The 19,929-nt window shown below is 33.8% G+C and overlaps 1 protein-coding gene across 4 annotated transcripts in view; it reads left to right on the top strand.

Moving 5' to 3' along the window:
- The window catches only part of LOC106721671, an 80,526-nt gene extending 70,273 nt beyond the window's left edge, over positions 1–10,253 (top strand). For 3 of the 4 annotated variants that reach the window (XM_014516688.2, XM_045681758.1, XM_045681759.1), the window contains 16 exons: positions 150–286; positions 1,479–1,683; positions 1,929–2,093; positions 2,235–2,428; positions 2,502–2,598; positions 2,742–2,990; positions 3,415–3,686; positions 4,154–4,299; positions 4,572–4,726; positions 4,992–5,192; positions 5,313–5,457; positions 5,979–6,180; positions 6,276–6,411; positions 8,068–8,194; positions 8,528–8,660; positions 9,412–10,253. In XM_014516688.2, the coding sequence (XP_014372174.2) occupies positions 150–286; positions 1,479–1,683; positions 1,929–2,093; positions 2,235–2,428; positions 2,502–2,598; positions 2,742–2,990; positions 3,415–3,686; positions 4,154–4,299; positions 4,572–4,726; positions 4,992–5,192; positions 5,313–5,457; positions 5,979–6,180; positions 6,276–6,411; positions 8,068–8,194; positions 8,528–8,660; positions 9,412–10,006 (3,159 nt within the window). In that variant the 3' untranslated portion in view covers positions 10,007–10,253. Of the gene's footprint in view, positions 1–149; positions 287–1,478; positions 1,684–1,928; positions 2,094–2,234; positions 2,429–2,501; positions 2,599–2,741; positions 2,991–3,414; positions 3,687–4,153; positions 4,300–4,571; positions 4,727–4,991; positions 5,193–5,312; positions 5,458–5,978; positions 6,181–6,275; positions 6,412–8,067; positions 8,195–8,527; positions 8,675–9,411 lie in introns of all 4 variants that reach the window. The other variant, XM_045681760.1, reaches the window with a different exon arrangement.
- The last annotated feature ends 9,676 nt before the right edge of the window (positions 10,254–19,929 follow it).

Below are 19,929 nucleotides of genomic sequence, written 5' to 3'. Positions count from 1 at the left end.
CATTTAAAGTTTTAATATATTCGCTTTTATGATTTATTATGTTAGTTTTTAAAGCCAAATCATATAGATATATTCATTAGGTATTTTTTTAGTTTAGGAATTTTACTATTTGGATAAAGGTAGATACTAATAGTAATGTTGTATTGTAGGCATTAATAGTTAACCAACGTCCAGAGGTTTGGGAAGGCTCCGAGTTCATTCTCAGCTGCATGGCTTACGGTTCACCCGACATTAACTTCACTTGGTACAAAGATGGTGTGAAGATCAACTTTAACGGAACGACTAGGTATGTTTATTTATTATATTTAACTAACTATTAGAATTGATAGGATACCTTAAAAAGATAATGAAGAAAGATTGACAATGAACACTTATTATATATATTATAATAGGTTACTAAAAATCTAATTAAAATCCAGATTGTTTGTTCAGGTTTAGGAAATAAGAAAAAATTGACAGTTCAAGTAATTCCGTGAAAATACAAAACAAAAATAGGCAACTAAACGATATGTTTACCGAAATAAAATAAAGTGTTAAATTTGTCGCGTTTTTATCCAATTAATTAGCAAAGTTAACACGTCGCTCGAGGTCAGAAGCCACGGCCTTGCTCCACTCTTCACTTGATGACCGTTTATAAAGTACTAGAAATCAGGTCCCTCTCTAAAGTTGTCAACTAGTTTCTATCTAGGTCTATTATAACTTTCTTATAATAAGAAGTAACGTAGAAGAATGACACAGACTATATAGACTTTAAACTAAATTCCATAGTAAACTTGGATAGATTAAAAATAATGTCTGAATTATCTGGTTTATTGATCTCTGGATTTCACCTAGCCATCAGGCAGTGCTTTTAGAACAAAAGGTGTATATTCTTTTATATTATAAGGTTGCAAACCAGCGTGCGGATATTTGAATTCGCCGAAATAACGAAGCGACCGCTGCCCATGGACATCTGCAATTACAGATGCGTGGCCTTAATTGATGAGGGAGAGGACGCACAGAAATAGGAAATTTCCCCATTCTATGCCTCCCCTCCTCCGTTAATCATGCAATCGTTATTGGTTAAGAAATAATTATTCACCTCTTCATCAAATAATCGTTCTTCAGACAACAGTTCGATGGACAATTGCTAGTTATGTAACAGACTTATAAAAATCCAGTAAATATCGTTACATTTTCTACATACTTCGAAATCTCGATTCGCATCCCATTGCACGCGTACTTTACCCCGGGAAATAAACATTCTTTATTCATGCCATGTCTTGCCTCAGGCAATGCAAGCCGTTTCTCCTCGGTATACTCGTAATTACATGTGTCATGACTTTATTATAACATTTTATAAAATGATGTTTTATTATAATCAAGTTATTATAATCAAATATAAAATGAGGTAAAAATTACCTTGCGAAGTCCAGTCTGATGCAAAACCTTTGATTTTATTTCAAGAAGTTGATAAAAAAAAAAAACATTTCATTTAGAGACATATGGACACGTACGGTAGCAGAAGACGCGCTGGGAAGACGGATGTCAGTTCTCGGGGTATCAGAAGCTCGAACTCTCGATAGCGGACGATGGTCATGTTCAGCTGATGACGCGGGCAGACGGCGCTGCAGAGCTTTGCGACTGTTAGTTCTACGTCCACCTGATATACGTCTCGTACCTTCTGCTTTAACGGTCAATAAGGTAAGAGTTAAAGAATACATAAAAGACAGTACAATAATTCACCTATCTGGTCAAAAAAGACAAATTTAATACTTTGAGATCCTCTGTAGTCTGAGTATATGAAATATTTTTTTATTACCGTCACCTGTCTTGACTTGTTGAAATCTGTAAGACTCTCATCTTAAATGTGTGAATGATTACAATTTGCTAATTTGCCAACTTTCTGAAGCTTAACAAAATTTACGACAAAACACTTTTTTATACAGGGTGATAACGTAAGCATAACATGCTTGGCCGGTGCTGGCAGAATACACGGTGCCCTTGGATTCAGTTGGGCTAGAGAGCGGACCCTCTTAAAACTTGCTCCTGGAAGAGAAGTCTGGGAAGACTTATATCCTGCTGGAAGCGTGTTAAAATTATATAATGTTCAAGTAAGATCAATTAAATTATTGAGTAGTTTTTATTTAAAAATTAAATAGAATTGTTATTAAAAACTAAACGAAATAGTTTTTATTTTTACCTGGTTTTGTGTCCAAAATGTTTTTCATCTATGTAGTTTGAAATCTACACAGAAATCTAGCGAGTTTCGCTGCCAAGTCTCATCAGTAGCGGGAACTAATTCGAAAGGTGTTACGATGTGGGCCCTTGGAGAGAAGGATGAAGCTTGTCATTCTGAAGCATCGCACGGACTTCGCTGGCCGAAGACTGCACCAGGGGCTCATGCTACCGCGACGTGCCCACCTGGACATACTGGAGAATCTACAAGGTACAATTATGAACAAAACTTTTGGCTCTTAGCAGATAAATATGTATTATAAAGTTATTATTACTCTTTCTAGATTCTGTGAGCCGAAAACAACACAACATGGAGTGAAATGGATGCTACCAGATTTTTCTGGTTGTATAGCTGATTCATTGCGAGATATTTATGAGCAGGTACATTGAAATTGTATTTCGATTGGTGATAATTTTGTTCCTTTTTGTGTATAAATGAAATTTATTTTACTGTATGCTTCATAAAATGTTCCATTCACTTCAATAGTTGCATAACAATTAGTAAAGTTCTCTGTATATTTCAGTTTACACGTGTCTCCTACGGTTACTCTTGGTCCAACGTGTCAGATATTGCACATCAGTACGGCGCCATACTTCGTTCTTTACCAGCTCATCCTGGTGAAGGTGCGATACCGCTGCGTCATTCCCGGAATATGGTCCAGTACTTACTCTCTGCAGCTGGTAGTCCAAGAGACAGAGTCGAAAGTACAGAACATTTGCTAAAGATTTATGATACCCTGCTGAAACATCCTGACGCATTTCTAGATGAAGAGGTGAGTAATTAGGGTTTCTAAGAAGAGTATTTTGGATATCCTCGATCTTGTTTTACTATAATTGTCTTGAAATTTAATTAAAACATTACTGATACATTGTTGAACAACAATTTAATCTCGTTTATGAGCAAAGAATATATTTAGAGAAAAGACACTAAGTAAAGTCGTTAAAATTTTATTATCTTTATAAAATTTCCAGAATGTTCGTTTTCTTAATGTTAATGTAATTAAAGTTTAGTCTACGAGTTGAAGCCACTCCCTTAATAAATGTTAATTGCAAAGGTTTATTATTTTTACCTGAGTTCTGAGATCTTATTTCAGTTTTATTCATTGTCTTTGAGGGAATGGAAAAATAAAGTGATAAAGATTATTCTAAATGGCTTCGTAAATCCAAATGTAGAAGTGATGATGACTTTGTTTTTAGAAAATTTACGAGCTACAAAACGCAGTAGTCGAAACTGCTGGGATGAAAGAGAATTTGGATATTATAAATCAAGAATTTACAGTACAAACTAAATCTGTAAGAGACGATAATGCCGCCCACTTCAATTTTGCACCCACATCTGGTCACGAATGGATCCTTACATCTGCCGGTGTTGAGTTAATAGCCCGGGCTGGGAACGCTTCGGTGGTATTGGTGCAATATAATGACTTAAGTTCCAGACTACCTTCTCTAAGAAGATCAATTGAGCTTAAGTAAGTTACAAATAATAAAATTATAAATCAGTCTAAAATAATCTCACAATATTTTTTACTACCAAACTCATCGTTGTTGAGTCGTAGTCATTAAAATTGAAATAAAATAAGAAATAATATTTATTTATATGTAGTAAAAATGTTTTAAAACGTTTAGTTAAACATAACTAATTTTACAAATGGCCATTGCGAAAAAACAATTCATAAATATCTACGAGTACTTTACTTAGTTCTTGTCATAAAATAAATTCAACGAAGTGGTAAATTATATTAAAATACATTGTATGTGAAGTTACAAGGTTTTGTGTTTTTTTTGAATACCGTGGAATTGGCCATAGCTTTGGGCTGCTATAATATATTTTGTATAGTAAAACTATTTTGCGAATTCAAAATAAAAAAAAAACTATCCAGAAAATCAAAGCTTTTCCTTGATTAACGTTCCAATATGTATTTAACCGATGTTCCAGCCACTCATTTTCAAGAAATGGACGTGAACTGGAATATATTCCTGCATCGCAGCAAATACAAGTCTCTGCTTACGGAGGCGTGGATCAATCTTTGCAGCATTCAGTTTCCTTATTATTTACACATTCAAAAAACTATAGTGCAATAGGTAAGAAATAAGTTACTATATTTACATGTACACGGTTAGGGTTTGCTTAACGCTCTATATTAATTATGCACTTTAGTATTTTACTTTCAACCTTACCATCAACATTTGCGTCTTCAACATCCATGTATCACCGATCATTTCAATCTTCAATCCCTTTTTAATTGTGTTACCTCCCAAATAAACGTTACATAACCCATTAACTTAACTTAATAACGTAAGTAATTTAACTTGACTAATTTTTCGGTAATATTCTGCTCTCCCGATCAAACTAGCATCAAAATTGGCGTGCGGTTTACGAACACCATCAGAACCTCGAGCGTGGAATATCAAGGCGTGTGAAGTTCGTATTCCAGAATCAACGTTCGTGTCGTGTCGATGTCGAGGTTTCGGTACATATGCGCTCTTCACTATAGCTAGATCCAAACTGGTGAGTCACTAAACCAACACATATGTAATTAGTAATTAAACTATGGCTTCCAATAGAGACCTCATTATTTAAATATTTAGGGTGAAAATAATCTTACCATATAAATATTTCATCTTACAATTTTCCACTAGCTTCAAGCTAAATAATCGGTTAGCTAAATGTGAAACAGCAAGCAGGTTATAAAATGTTGTGAAACGTTTTCATTTTGCAAAATTTGAAAAACTGAATCCGTGTTTTCAATCAATATAAATAATTGTCCTACCAGACTGATGTTGAAAAGGATCTACGGGGCGTGGTCAAGGTGACGGTCGGTCTGGGAGGAGCAATGTGCCTGACCGCAGCGGCTCTTCAGCTGCTAGCACTGGTGCCCGGCAGGAAGCCTCGACTGCCGGTGCTGCTGAAAGCTGCCACAGCGGGCACACATTCCGCAGCGATACTCACCTTGTTGGAGTGTGATACTAGACAGGTGACGATACTGTAGTTGGTAACATTTGTGCGAAATGAGGTTATATGCTGAACAATTTCCACCTGTTTGGCGGTTTTTGAGTTAATAGTGAACAATACATCAGTTCTTGTGTAACTATAGGAGGAGGCGTGTCCGGGCGCGCTGGGCTGGGTGTGCGCGGCGTGCTGGTGCGCCGGTTGCGCCGCGCTCTGCGCTCAACCACTTATACTACAAGCAGAGCTGGCTGGCAGAGGTCAGCGCGCACCCTCCGTAGGCCTGGTCGCAGGTAAAGTAAAAACATTACTAATTTGATAATTTCATTTATATTTTATCTAAGCACTATACTGGATATTTGGTTACCAATATATTTGGAAAAAATCTTTTCACTGTGCAAGTTCAAAGACTAAAAATATAAAGTAATATCTACGTTTTAAAAGTTAACTTACATAGTTTGCTAAAATATGCAATAATAAACACTGTAAACGATAAAAGACCTTGATGAAATTTGTGTCAATATGTTACCTTACCAGTATCGGAATTGTGTGAGCTGCATATTTTATCATATATTTTATGACTGGTTCTTGTTCCATATAAGCTATTTTGACGAAATATATTTGTCAAGGTGAAGTGTATTTACAAAATGTATACGTTGATGCTTAAGAAGACTTTCCTGCGTAATTTCTCTTCATTAAATGTGTTAATTATTTTACAAACTATATCAGTTTTTAATTTGAGCACAAATAATTAGCTAGTTAACTATTTTATAATAAAAATCACATATTGAGTAAATAGAACTTTTGTTGTCAGGTGTATGCACGCTCGCGTGGCTGACAGCGCGGCTGTGGGGCGGGGCGCCGCTGCAAATAGGCTCGGCAGCGCAACTTGTGTGCGCGGCGGGCTGCATTCTGCTAGCAATACTGTGTTTTACTCTAGCTTTATGTGTATCGTTACGATTGAGGACTATAACGCATAAAATACCAGCAGAACGAAGAACATATCTTAAAGATCGGTAAGTTATTGATTTTACATGATTTTTAGAAGTAACTTACTTGTTTGAATCTATCTGATTGAACTTCACTATAGATTGCAATTTGTTTCATTTAGTCGTCGCGTGGTGCGTCACACGCTGGCGCTGCTGTTCACGACGTCTGCGGCGCAGGCGACGGGTGTGCTTTACGTGCAGCCGGGCACACACCACATCGCGCAGGTCGCCGCCTTCTCTGCTGCGGTACTCGCTAACGTAAGTTTACAATAAATTGTTCTCTACCAGGTTACATTACATTTACACAGGTTCAGGTTTGCACCAATTTTTCGTCCTTCTGATCGATATTATTTGAAAATTCAGGCGTCACTCCCTTCTTTATCATGAAACCTTTATTTAAAAACAAGTGCCCCCGCGACTTCGTTAGTGTAGTAAAAAGTAGCCTATGATATGCCTGCTTGCATCAGCTACCTTCTCGTCTAAGTCCCGTCAAAATTGGTCCAGTAGTTCCGGACATTACACTGAACAAACGTGGCCTTGCGGACAGATGTACAGACAGACAGCAATTTTAAAAATTTGGTTTTTCGTTACAAATACATTATATGTATGAAATAGTTTTTTTTCTATATTGAATACTTATTGACACTCTAATTTTATTATAAATTATAGATTCGTGAGACATCCCAATATTAAAAAAAATATTTAAGACAAATCTAACAAGGTTACCGCTATGTGGCGTTTGAAAACGACTCCCATTATTCCCATAGTAGTATCGGTGAATGGACTGATAGCGAAAATGTTCGACCAAAATCTTGTTAAGAAACTCTCTCTTAAAAGTTGGGTTAAGGGTCCGATACAAAAGGCAGTTATTTTAGAAACCGCGCGCATTCTGAGGAGGTTCCTTTCTCTGCAGTTCTAGTTGCTTGAATCATGGAATTCCTCTGCCGGTGGTGCACAATTTTATAAAATAAATTTTACATTATTGTTTTTTTTTTATTTTTTTAAATATATCATGTATAAATAAGTAAAATAAATGGATTAGGATTAAAAATAGTTACACTTACGTAAAGTCGGTTATAGTCGGTACCTACATCTGACTTGTACGTGAGCGTAGCTGTTTTCTAATAACTGTGTTGGTTTTTAGTAGGTAACTAGCTGTCGCCCGCGACTCCGTCCGCGCGCAGTTAAAAAAAAATGAAAAATAGATGTTGGTCGATTCTCAGACCTACTGAATATGCTCACAAAATTTGTTGAGAATCTTTCAAGCCGTTTCGGAGGAGTACGGTGACGAAAACTGTGACACGAGAATTTTATATATTAGAAGATTAGTCAAATTAATGAACGATCGAATGACGATGATGACCGAACTATTGGATGAATGTAAGCGAACGAGTTGAATTTGATTCCGGAACATTGTATAATTTATTGCAGTTATGCAAAAGCTCTGCTTCAACAAATTACTGGAGTCTTCCAGTAAAATTGAATTATTACGTACAATCTTGTTCACAAGATTTACAAGAATCTTTATAATAAATATAGCAAGGCGTAGTTTGCGTGAAGTATAAGAGAGAATGCGCGTTTGAAATTCTAATGCCATTCTCAGTGTGTTGGATTAAATCAATATTCCGTTTGTTAAATGTTTGTTCGAGATTTACGTTTAATGATTTTTACTAAATAAGACACGGGTTTACTAAGTTATTCAAAAACGTTTCTTAACTGTTACTATAGTTAATAACGAGTACAATATTTGTACATAAGTGAAATATTTTTATGTAAAACATTGCTTATTTTAGTCGAAAAGAATGATGGAGATGGAACTTGACTTATATACAGGTTTTTCATTATTGGGAACCTACAGTTAGGGTGTGGTTATGTTAAAGTTATTCGTAATACGTTTGTGCTTTGATACCATAGGGTGTGGCCATGCTGGTGTGCTACGTGATACATGACGACGAGTGCCTGCAATCGGCCAAGCGAGTGTTGTCGCTGCCCTCGCACCGCGACTGGGAGGAATCGCGCGCTGGTGACACTTCACTCAGCTGTCAGTAATCTCAAATTTACTAACTTATAGATTTACCATGGATTTCTCACACCAAAATCGCCGAACACATATTGTTATATCTGGTTTGTCGAGGTTAATAACAGGGGTGACGATATTATGTTTTATGCCGAGATTTAGGTCTCAAAAATCAAGGGTTAATGTATAAAAATCATGTAAGTTCTAGATTAAAGGGATTTGTAAAATATAACGCATAGTAGTAGTAATTTCTATAACGTTTTCTTTTTATTGATCTGGATTTTTTAATGTTTTTATGACTCGTCTTCGAAAGTTCAAAACTCTTTTCTAGATATTAAATAATAAAAACAATTGTAGTATACATTAAGCAAGGCGGCGAGGTGGAGAGTCGCGGCGGTGTCGGTATTCTGGAGTCGACATCCTCACCTGTATCCCCCGTCGCCTCCTACTGGCGCGCGCCCGGCTTGGAGAGTCCCGCGGGAATGCATAGGTAATATATTGAAGGTAAAAATATTTGTACACAGGATTACTGCTTTACCCTGGTGTTGGGTCACCTTTATTAACTAAAATCTTTTAATAGCTAAAATTGCTGATTTATGTTTAGAATTTTATATGACTTACAGACTAATCGCATCGAGACTGGTTTTTGGACACTAACTTGATTTTGCAATAGTACAGTAACTTACACTTTAGGTGTTCCATCTGTAACACGATATTTGTTTCAACGTTTATTGTTTAAAATGAAAATTAGAAATAAGACAATAAGATGACACTTGTAAATGTGTTCTCGGAAAAAAACTGTTAATGTTAACAGTAGTTAGTTCAGCATTATTAAAACTTCCATAACGCTCTTATTGTCATTGGTAAGAAGGAAGCGAAGTTTAAGGAAACTGGGATACCGCGAAAGAAGGCGACTGTACATGACTATTATGTCGTTATGTAAATCCTTTTTCGAAGGATATTTTATCGCACAACTCTATCGATTGCCCCATAATATAACAATAACTTAACAATATAAGTATATCTGAATAAGTGAGCTGGTTGGTATTACTTAATAATTTCAACCTTGAAAATATTTGAAAGTAGCTTAAGTTTATATTTGAAGTCGAAACTTCAACTCAAAAATATTTTAAACTTTAATTGAACAATAAAGATTTCTTTTAATTTGTTTTTTGTACTATACGCATATAATTTTTTAGCAGCTTTTTAGGCAAAACATTTGATATCAATTTTGTTTACAGACGACAATCTACACCGGACAGTCGAGCAGACATAGTGCGTTGTGTAGAATTTAAAGACTCAGTACTGACACCGCATCGGTATGAAACACGGCATATAACCACGACGCATGCGGTATGTGATCTTATACCGCAATCACCACCTCAGAGAGACTATATAGCGCGAGTTTGTCTCGAACTGGGAGTTGTTAATAGTCCCCCACCTAGAGAATCTCCTGTACCACTCCTCGGTTGCTCCGTAGACTTCGAACCGTATGAAAAAAGATTCGATACATCAAAAGAATCTTGCTCAATATGTGTACAATCAAATCCCGATGTCTCCAGGATACCATCACCTCCAATTAAGAGCTGTTTAAAAAAGAATAAGAATCAAGAATTCACTTCGAGCATATCTCTGCCGTCCATGGACGTAGTGAGTGACGAACCTAAAGTGAAATCAGATATCGATCAAGTAAATAAACAGTGGAATATAGCGTACGATTCTCCTGAAACAAATAAAATGTTAAGTAAAATATCAAATGATTTAGATTTCTTATTAAACAGAACACGATTGACCAAAAACAATTTGAACGATCATATAGAAAAAGCCCCAACTTAGTTTATGGTCTAATGTATAATTTAAGAAATAATTGATATTAAAATGGATACAGGGGTGATTTAGATAAACACAGATTTTAAATTATGTAAATAATTTTTTATCTATAATCTAGATGTTAAAATGAGTTTTAAACTTTGACGTTAAACGAGGCGATGCCGATTTGATACTCATATTAACGTGGTTAATTTTGTCAAAAGTTTGTTCAAGCATTGTTAGTTCTAAGCAAAGTAAATATTAGAAATTGTACAAAACATGATTCTGAAATTGTTTCTTTATGAAGAATTTTTACATGATGTTTGATTTCATCGATTATGTTAATTTTGTATATATTATTTTAATAAATCTATACTGGTTTTCACAATCATTTGGATGAAACATTTTGTCATCCCTTTTTTTTCATACTTGTTACGGCAGGGAAATTTCATGATAGGATAGATTTGTGTACCTAGCAGGAATATATGTGACAATTGCCTTTGTATCGTCTTCATTAATTATGATAAAGTTAGTATGAATTTTTTGGTGTACTTTACGACCGATAGTAGTAGCCGCACAAATGTCAATACAAATTTTCTCGATCACGATACGATGATGATTGTCACAAATATTCGTGTTAGGCCCACTGAACATAAACGTCATTTTGAATCGTTTTTTACCATAAATATCATGGATATATAACCAATAGATACATATTTAATTAATCACATACAAGTTAGGCTAGTTAAAGGCATCCGGATACTTTTTTGTGGTAAATTTCCATAGTTGAAAATTAAATCGTATTCAACCTCTTTACTTCAGTTTATTTTAATTAGTCGTGACATTTTTTTAAACAAAAATTTACAACAACAGCAACAAACATAATTTCGCGTTTGTTAAATATGTTTTGTGTTCAAATTTCTATTTGATAAAAGTAACAATAATTAACATTTTAACAAATTTTATATAGTTTAATATCATTTTAAATTTTATTCACATAATTTTCCCGCATTCAGGGAAATTTCATATTACACTAATATAAGTTTACGTCACGCACATTATTGACATTTCGGAAATCGTCTTAAAACGTATTCCTATTAAACGTCAAACTTGTATGAAACACACTTCATCTATAGGTATATATCTATGTTATATAAAATGATCCGCCTTTTAAAATATTATGTTTGTATATTAAAGCAGATGAGAATTATTTGCATTAATGAGTATTTTTAATCATATATCCTAAGTACTTAAAAGTGATTCTTAATTTGTAAAAGTGATTTTAGTATTTTTTTATTTCTTAATAACTATAACTTCGTGACTAGTGTGACTAGTATTACTAATTTGCGTAAAAATTATTTATACTAACACATAATTCTTTTCTTTTATCTATATTTCCCATTTATTATTCCTTTAAAATTATATAACATTTTAAACTGTACCGATTACATTTTAAGTTTTTTTATTCAATATCTTTAATTAAAAGTTAACTTCACTGGAATTCTGGTTAACTGTCTATTATTATTGAGATCCATAATTTGCATTTAAAAAAATATTTTTATTAAAATAAAAATGTGACACATTCAACTGCCCTTTTTCGTATCCTTATATTATTTTTCTTTCATTATAGAAAGTGTGATAGAGTAGTAATGAAAGAAAGAGCGAGATGACAACTTATATTATGTTTCGGCTGCAGCCTTAATGATTACCCTGAAACGATTCATGTTTTAAGACCAATTAGTTTGCATTAATTTAGTATTTTTAACATCACATCATTTTTTATTTTATCTAGTCAAAGTTAATATCACTTAAAGTCGTACGTAGTACAAAGTTTCTATACTGAAAAATGATAGTATTAATATATTAAGTTTATTTTAGTGAAGTGGAAAAGACCCTTTAATGTTAAAAATGTTCATTTAAAATTTACACAGTATTACATTTTCATTTACATGTAAATATCATTACCATTTTCATGAATGTAGTTTAAGTTCTTTCATTAAATATTAATATTACAGATTAATATAAATTCTACATGGAAGCTTAAATTACAAAAAAACAGAATTACTTTATTCTTAAATATCGTACATGTCATGCAATTTTTTAATTTTATTTTTAAATACTAATCGCGCGTTGGTACAAAGACATTCTATTATCCTGTCTATAACTTTTTAATTTTAATGTAATTTTAATACAAAGAAACTTGTAAACATTGATCCAACTGTTAAAAAAATATTTTGGACCATAATAAAACTGTAATTACTGTAGATAGTATAAGTTAAGGTTGATCTGTACGAATAGTAATTTACGTTAAAATGGATACAATATATTTTTGTTTATAAATAAATTTTTTACCGTTTAAATTTTGTTTTATTTAATTTCATCGTGCAGGACCGGTATTAGTGAAGGGCGCGTTTGGGCGACCGCTTAGGGTGCACAGAAAAGAGTGCCACAGGACTTCGAATAACACAGTCTCATATAATCTTATTTATTAAAACCCCCCCCCCCCTTCCCAAGACATAGTAAAATAAGGCGCTGTTGAAATCTCACCCTGGACAAATAGTACAGCTAAAATCGTTATTATTATCGTAACTATTTTCTGAAAAACAAGATCTCTTCTTTATGAATCCGTTCAAGCAACAAACATACGTATATAATTTCAGTCTTACAATAACAGTCGCTCATCAAAGCATTGCATCAAAGCTTCACCGTACCGTGATTAGTTCTAAAGCTATTGATCTAAATTGTAAACAGTACTGTCCAGCATCAGTTCAGTAGTAAGCGGTCAGGAAGTTATGAGGAAATCTGAATTATATGTTGTGGCTTTAATGTTCCTTCAAACCTGCTATGTAAACTAATATTATAGCCTAGACGAGAATGTAAAATTCTGGCATGGGGGCGCTACAATCGACTTCTTCGTTCCCTCGCTTTTTAATGTGCGTAAAGAAATTACTTTATTTTTTTCCGTAATTTGGGATATTCCTAATTTAGATAGAAAAAATAACTTTATTTGATACTTTTAAATATAAGGCGTCGAATTTATAGGAGATATTTTGTAAATTGTGAAAAAAAAATTTTTTACCAGAAATGTTTTGGAATTTAATCTAAGATCAAAATATTTTAGGAATTTAACGGGAACAAGAATAACATTAAATAGTACTCTTATGGAGTACTTTGTTGATTTGCCAATTTTTTCTCTACGCACATTGTGCCAAGCACTGAAAGTTATGCAGCGTTTCTTTACGCTAAAAGTAATAAAGTACGCGTGTGAAGATACATAAAAAGCTTTACGGCATCATTTATTACGTAGTGACGACATTATTTCAACGGTATATAAATCGAGAGGAAATCTCTTATGAGTAAATATACAAGTAGCAATATTATTACGATGTGCAAGATTTACAATTTTGTTGAATGCACATATTTTTAATATATTCTGCATTATATCGCGAGGTTGCCGGCGATCTGTGCTAGGGCTCTTTTTCCACTTAGCGATCAATCGTGCGCGACTACCGTCAATACTTTTTATTGTATTACAAGTGCACATATACATATTCAGGCTTCACTATGTTTTCTTTCAACGTAAGAACGTTGGATAAATGTATGTACATACTTAAGTAAATCGAAAACCGAAAAACATATTGGTACATGACGGGATTAGAATTCAGGACCTCCAGATTACAAGACATGTTCTTAACCTCTCAGCCACCGACGCTCTACATGATGATTAATTTGTTTGTGTCCAGGTCCTCCCAGGGGCCACCAAAGACCTAAGGCATGTACGATAGCGGCGTATATACCCTCAACAGCTGACAAATTATAGAAAAAATATAGCACTGAAAGGTAAAAAAAAAACACAGTCGAATTGATAATCTCCTTCTTTTTGAAGTCGGCTAATAAAAGCTGTAAAATTAGGAACGAAAAATTTGGAAATCTCTGGTTTAAAGTAATTAAAACTATTCATAGATTTTTAAAACGTTCCAAAGTTTAAAATTTGTGCGCAGTTGACATGGATCCGTGGCAGTGGTTTTAACGTCCTTCGCCATTTTATGACGTTCGTATTAACTGGTTTAAATACGATCCCGAAGCGAACAATGCGGGCGATTGCAAATCGTACACTATACTATACTAACATTATAAATACGAAAGTTTGAATGTTAGTTACTATGTATCCAAAACGATTTTACGGATTTCGATGAAATTTTGCACAGATGCAGAATATAGTCAGAACGGAAACATACGATTCTTAGAAAGTTTTTTTTTAATTCCGCACAGACGAAGTCGCGGGCAAAAGCTAGTGAACAATAAAGGCTTATATGTGAACATTAAACGGTTTTTTAAGTGTGTTTGTTTTACAAATGTTAAATACCTCATTTCTAGTGTTCGATAATTCCCTTTTAGATATTATTCCTTGAATAAACAAAGCGAGGAAAATACCGCAATTTTACAAAGCACTTTAATAAAATATATTTCGCGAATAAATTAGTTTGGCGCAATAAATAAAGGCGGCGCCATTTACTGCCGACGTGAACTAAATTGTCGTTATTGTTCGGAATTATTCTAACAATAGAACTTCACTGACGTAACACTTTTATTAAAAAAACATTGTCATACCTTTCATAATCTTTAAAAATAGAGATAAGAATATGTCAATAATTTTAATTCCTCGTAAACAATAATTTATGTTTACACTAATCATGAGATATATTATCTACTAGTTGTCATCCGCGACTCCGGCCGCGGAATTTAAAAAAAAAAACTTAATTAGCCTATGCGTTCTTCCAGACTATGTTCTACATTTAAACCAAATTCAATCAAGAACCGTTGAGTCGTTCTGGAGATACCTTCAAACAAACATCCATCCATCAAACATTCGCATTTATAATGAGACATTGATAGGAATATTTTTGATTCCAAGATTTGTTTGGGATATAATTTAAATAAATTCCGCTATTTTTTCGTTGGAATTAAATTAAAAATTATGTCTTAAGAAATTCTCTGGTTAACCGCTTCAAGGATTTAGAACTTGAAGTTTGTAAAGTACGTATATTTTTAAAAAGTTTATAACTAGTTCTTAATTGAGCTTGGCGCTGTTAGACCGAAATGCCTCTAGCGTTTTATTACTAACGGGAAATGAGATCCAACAAAACAAGACCTTTAGTTAGGGGTTTACAATGTTCTTTCAATAAAGAAAATATTTTATAAATATAAACTTCTTGTTCTTTGTAATAACAAAGTACAGCTCTTTACATTATAACATCGCTAAGGAACGGACTTAGACGGACTGGATCAGCAGTTGACGTTCGCAATACAATGACCGCAGTTTACAGACGTCCTTAAAATACTGACGCACGCCTACCTTTTTAATCTGTCTATATTAACTACAGAATACCTTAATAATGTATATATGTCTTTTTCTTAATGTTTTACATTATAATTTACAAATTCCCGCCCTTTTTGCTATGAAAGGTCTGTACAGTATGTACTGCTCTTCCATATTGATTTATTCCCTCTACAGGAACCGTCAGATCTAAATTCCCTCCCTTCTTACGCATATCCGCTTTCATTTTTTTACCTTTGCAGTCGTCCATCACTTATTACTTTCTTGTTTATGTGTCATTATGTCCCTGCATAATATATTTATGTTTTAACATTTTAAACACTTTAAATGTAACACCAGTACGTTCTTGATGCAGTCTCGAGTATACAAATAGATTTGATGATCACGACCGGTCAACGACTGATTAATACTGGAATTGTATAAATACATTCAGCTGTATTTTGCAATGTAAGATTCCATGAGTAAACATCTGCAATTTACTTTTACATGAGTCACGAATGCAATTTGATTGATGAGTTCTTATTACTTTTTATTTAATAGCAATTCTCTTGAATTTTATGATATTGACCACTAAAGGTCCTATTTTTATTTGTCTATATTTAGTAGCTAAAATTGGCGTATATGGTTATGTGTTTTAAAAGTTTATTATTTAATTTCCGTAAGGTTAGAAAATTTATCTAATATATAAAATTCTCGTGTCACAGTTTTCGTTGCCATACTCCTCCGAAACGGCTTGACCGATTCTCATGAAATTTTGTGAGCATATTCAGTAGGTCTGAGAATCGGCCAACATCTATTTTTCATAACCCACCCCCCCATTTTTTAACTGCGCGCAAGTTTTAAGAGTCGCGGGCGACAGCTAGTAATTAGTAAATTTCAAAAACTTCAAGAGCTTTTTCTACGCCTTAAATATTTTGTATGTATTATTTGCTCATACAAAAATTCAAGGCGCTTTTCATTTTGATTTGTATTAGAGAGCAACTGTTGTCTGTTAATATTGTAGACCTGTCCCTGTGACGTGGGTCTTAATGACCTTGTATCGTTAAGCTGTCAAGGACAAACATAATATATATCCTACAACTGTACTCTTACAAGTCGCAATTAACGTGAGAGATGTTGATAATTGTATTGTTTTTAGCACGACCTATTTCGTTTTTACAATCTTTTATTATTAATACGGTATGGGTTGGAATACAAAATCAAAATGACGTCGTAGTTAAGTAAGCAAAAGGTTTTATTATTAAATACATAAACAGGTCTTGATGAACAAAGAATCACCTATCGAATAAAAAAGGAATCATCAAATGCAGCAGAAAAGTTCTAAAGTATCATCAATAAATGAAGAACATAGATGAAGTGAGAGCATTCTTTCTTTTTAATCGGTCTAAAATAATAGCCAATACGTAGTCAATATCCAATACTGGCCGACATAATACCAAAGAGTAGGCAATTTATCAAAGCCTCCTCTAGTAATAGAAACAAATAGTACTTTGTTTCTGAGAAATGTTTGGCAATATCGGCTGTCCTGGATAAAATGTTATGTTCATATAAATTGAGTGAAACAGACTCCCATTGTTCATATTCCAGTTGTTTGAGGTAATAAGAAATTATTTTGAATGATAAATTAAATTTAACTAGATAAATCTATTATAATAAATCTACACTAAGCGGCGTCTTATAAGCATAAAACGTTTCTAGGTGTGCCAGTGGAACATTAATGAAATGAAATAATACTACGCTAACTAGTGAACTTATCCCTCGTGTATTGAAAACAACGCCTATAGAAATATAATAGCCAAATTAAGTAAAATCCCCATTCAATGTATTGCTATGATAGTTCAGAAAAACTGTGAAGCTTTCTTTAGGTTTTGAAATAATTCATTTAACTGCTAAAGATAAATAAGCCAAACATTTTCACATGTAAGCCATAACCTCATTAGTTATTTATTACAGGATCAGACGCTCGATTTGTCCATTGCTACCAAGATTATAAGGTGTTGTATGACTCACAATGATTTCCAATGGACCTAAGAAATTCCTGTACCTAGTTCCTCCGACATAAAGGATGTCCCTCAATCGCTATAACGTTACAGCGGTGTACCAAAAAGGTAGAATAAATCTTTTAGGTGTTAAGTGATGCTCGACGCAGTTATGTCTTTACATACCTATGGAAATGAATACCGACTATATTGGTCAATCATGGTTAGGAGTTGGGAGGTACCTCTTCGGTCTCGGCAGTGATCTTTGCTTTTAATTTGATTGAAATCCATGATTATAAGACAAAACAAAATAAGAAGCGTCAGTTTTAACATTAAAAATATCATCGTCCTTTATATCAACAACAGAAGATTCTTATAGTTTTGTTTACATTTTTTCGTAAGCTTCTTTAGCTACTTTACTAAGAGGAAAACGTAACGTAACCACGAGTGGTCGTATTTTAGTATAAAAATTTACCACCCATTTTGCACGATGAACAAATAAATCTAGTTCTCGTATCATCTCCTGCCGTCTGGTAATTTTATTAAAATAATTCTAGTGGTAATTCTTTTGGTAATTCTATTAAAGCATTGAGTTAAATGACAGTTTTGTTACGCAATGGAATTCGTATAGCAAACTATTATAGAAATTACAAACAATAATTTAATATTTTTTTTCGTTATTCGAAATTATTTTTCAATGAACATTGAAAAGTTGTCAAAGGAAGTTCAACGAATCTGTGAATATTGGATTTCGTGACAGAGATAGTGATGGAACCAATTTACATCCAGTTTGACTTTCGGCTTTTGAATTGACTTACGTAAAAAAGGGTACAGATTCAGACTGACCTTTACTCAATATTAGATTTAAACTTTGATTTTATTGTTTGAAATTGCCGTCTGTTCCTCTCTTATTTAATTTCTATAATTACTTACTGAGAACTTAGGTAGACATTCGCTTTGCTATTTCGACGAATTAAGGTCGTCAAAACAGCTGTTAGCACCGTATCTCGCTGAAATGGCTGAATATGGCTTATGTATAACATAGTCTGGTAGGCTACTGATTATTATTTTTTTAATTCCGCGCGGACGTAGTCGCGGGTGGCAGCTAGTAAACAATAATATAGGATTTAAATAAATTCGCACTCGAGAGCTGACCCACTGTCTAGTTAATGTAAATGAAAAAAGTTGATGTACGTACAAATGGTTTTACAAAGCATTTTAATTAGAAAAGTTATCTCACATAATAAAAGCCTCATCGCTTTCGTTGTAGTATTTTAAACAGTCGCACTTGATAATATTTTAGAGCACTTAGTACTAATAAAAAAAAACGTAGTAAATTTGTCATCAATGCGGTGCTAAACCAAGGTACAGATAATATCATAAGATGACAACGGACTAAAAAAAAAATAATAGTGTTGATTAGATTTGACGAAACTTTTTGCTTGTACTAATACAATTCATATATTTTGAAATTGTCTTTTGTTTTAGTACCTGTAGTACTAAAAATAAACTTTCAGCACACATGACACATTTCAACAGCAACAAGATAACTCACACTAGTATACCAAAGAGGTAGGTAGAGACCATGGACTTCCATTTAGCGCGGTACTGACATACCTATCTTTCCACATGACATATCCATCTTCATATCCATACATGTACGCAACCATAATCATCATCAGCTCACTATATACGTCCCCACTGAGGGGCTCGGAGCCTACCCCAAGTTAGGGGTGACTAGGCCATAGTCAACCACGTTTGCCCAGTGCGGGTTGGTTGACTTCACACATATGATTGAAATTCTTCTCAGATATGTGCAGGTTGCATCACGATGTTTTCCTTCACCGTAAGAACGTCGGATAAATGTACATATGTAAATCGAGAATCGAAAAACACATTGGTACATGGCGGGATTCGAACTCAGGACCTGCAGATTGCAAGTCGAGTGCTTAACCCCTGAGCCACCGGCGCTCTAAGACCTAACTTCATAGGATCATTTCTATAATAAGTTCTTCACGAGTACGCAACCATTTTAGATTATATCTAGAGGTTTTTGAACAACAATTAATTAATCAAGATTCACACATTTCCTTTCAAAATTAATTAAGTATCTTTTAATAACGTACCCTAAGTTAATAGGGGTGTAATATCAATATTACTTAAGTCAATCTTGTGGCTGACATCTAATCTTAGTAGCAGTTAAGTAATTAAAGACAGATTACACATTACTTAAGAATAATTGAATTAAACGATGAAGTTTATTAGTAAGTTTACGAGTAATTTTATTTAATCAATACGAGGACTTCTTACGATTTACTTCTTGAAAATTTTGCAGTTTCGTTTGTTTATGTAACCAGAAAGAATCAACTAAAAGAATGGAAGATTATTTTTTTCATATAATAATTGAAGCGAGGCGCGATGGGTAAGATGTATGATCCAATTTTATGTGTTTATGTCCTGAACTACACAGTGGATATATGAAAATACTTATCTGTTAAACCTGCTACACACCTTCAGCTTTAACCAATCGGACCGAACAGTTAAAACGTATGTGTGTAGCCACCATTATAACTGTCCGACTATTCAAGAAACACTAAAGGTGTAGTCGACTCAAGTTTCGAATGCAGAAGCCC

Source organism: Papilio machaon, chromosome 17 (assembly GCF_912999745.1).
Source record: "Papilio machaon chromosome 17, ilPapMach1.1, whole genome shotgun sequence".
Classification (NCBI taxonomy): Eukaryota; Metazoa; Arthropoda; class Insecta; order Lepidoptera; family Papilionidae; genus Papilio; species Papilio machaon.
Note: the sequence above shows the minus strand (reverse complement) of the source record. Positions and strands in the feature narration are given on the sequence as shown.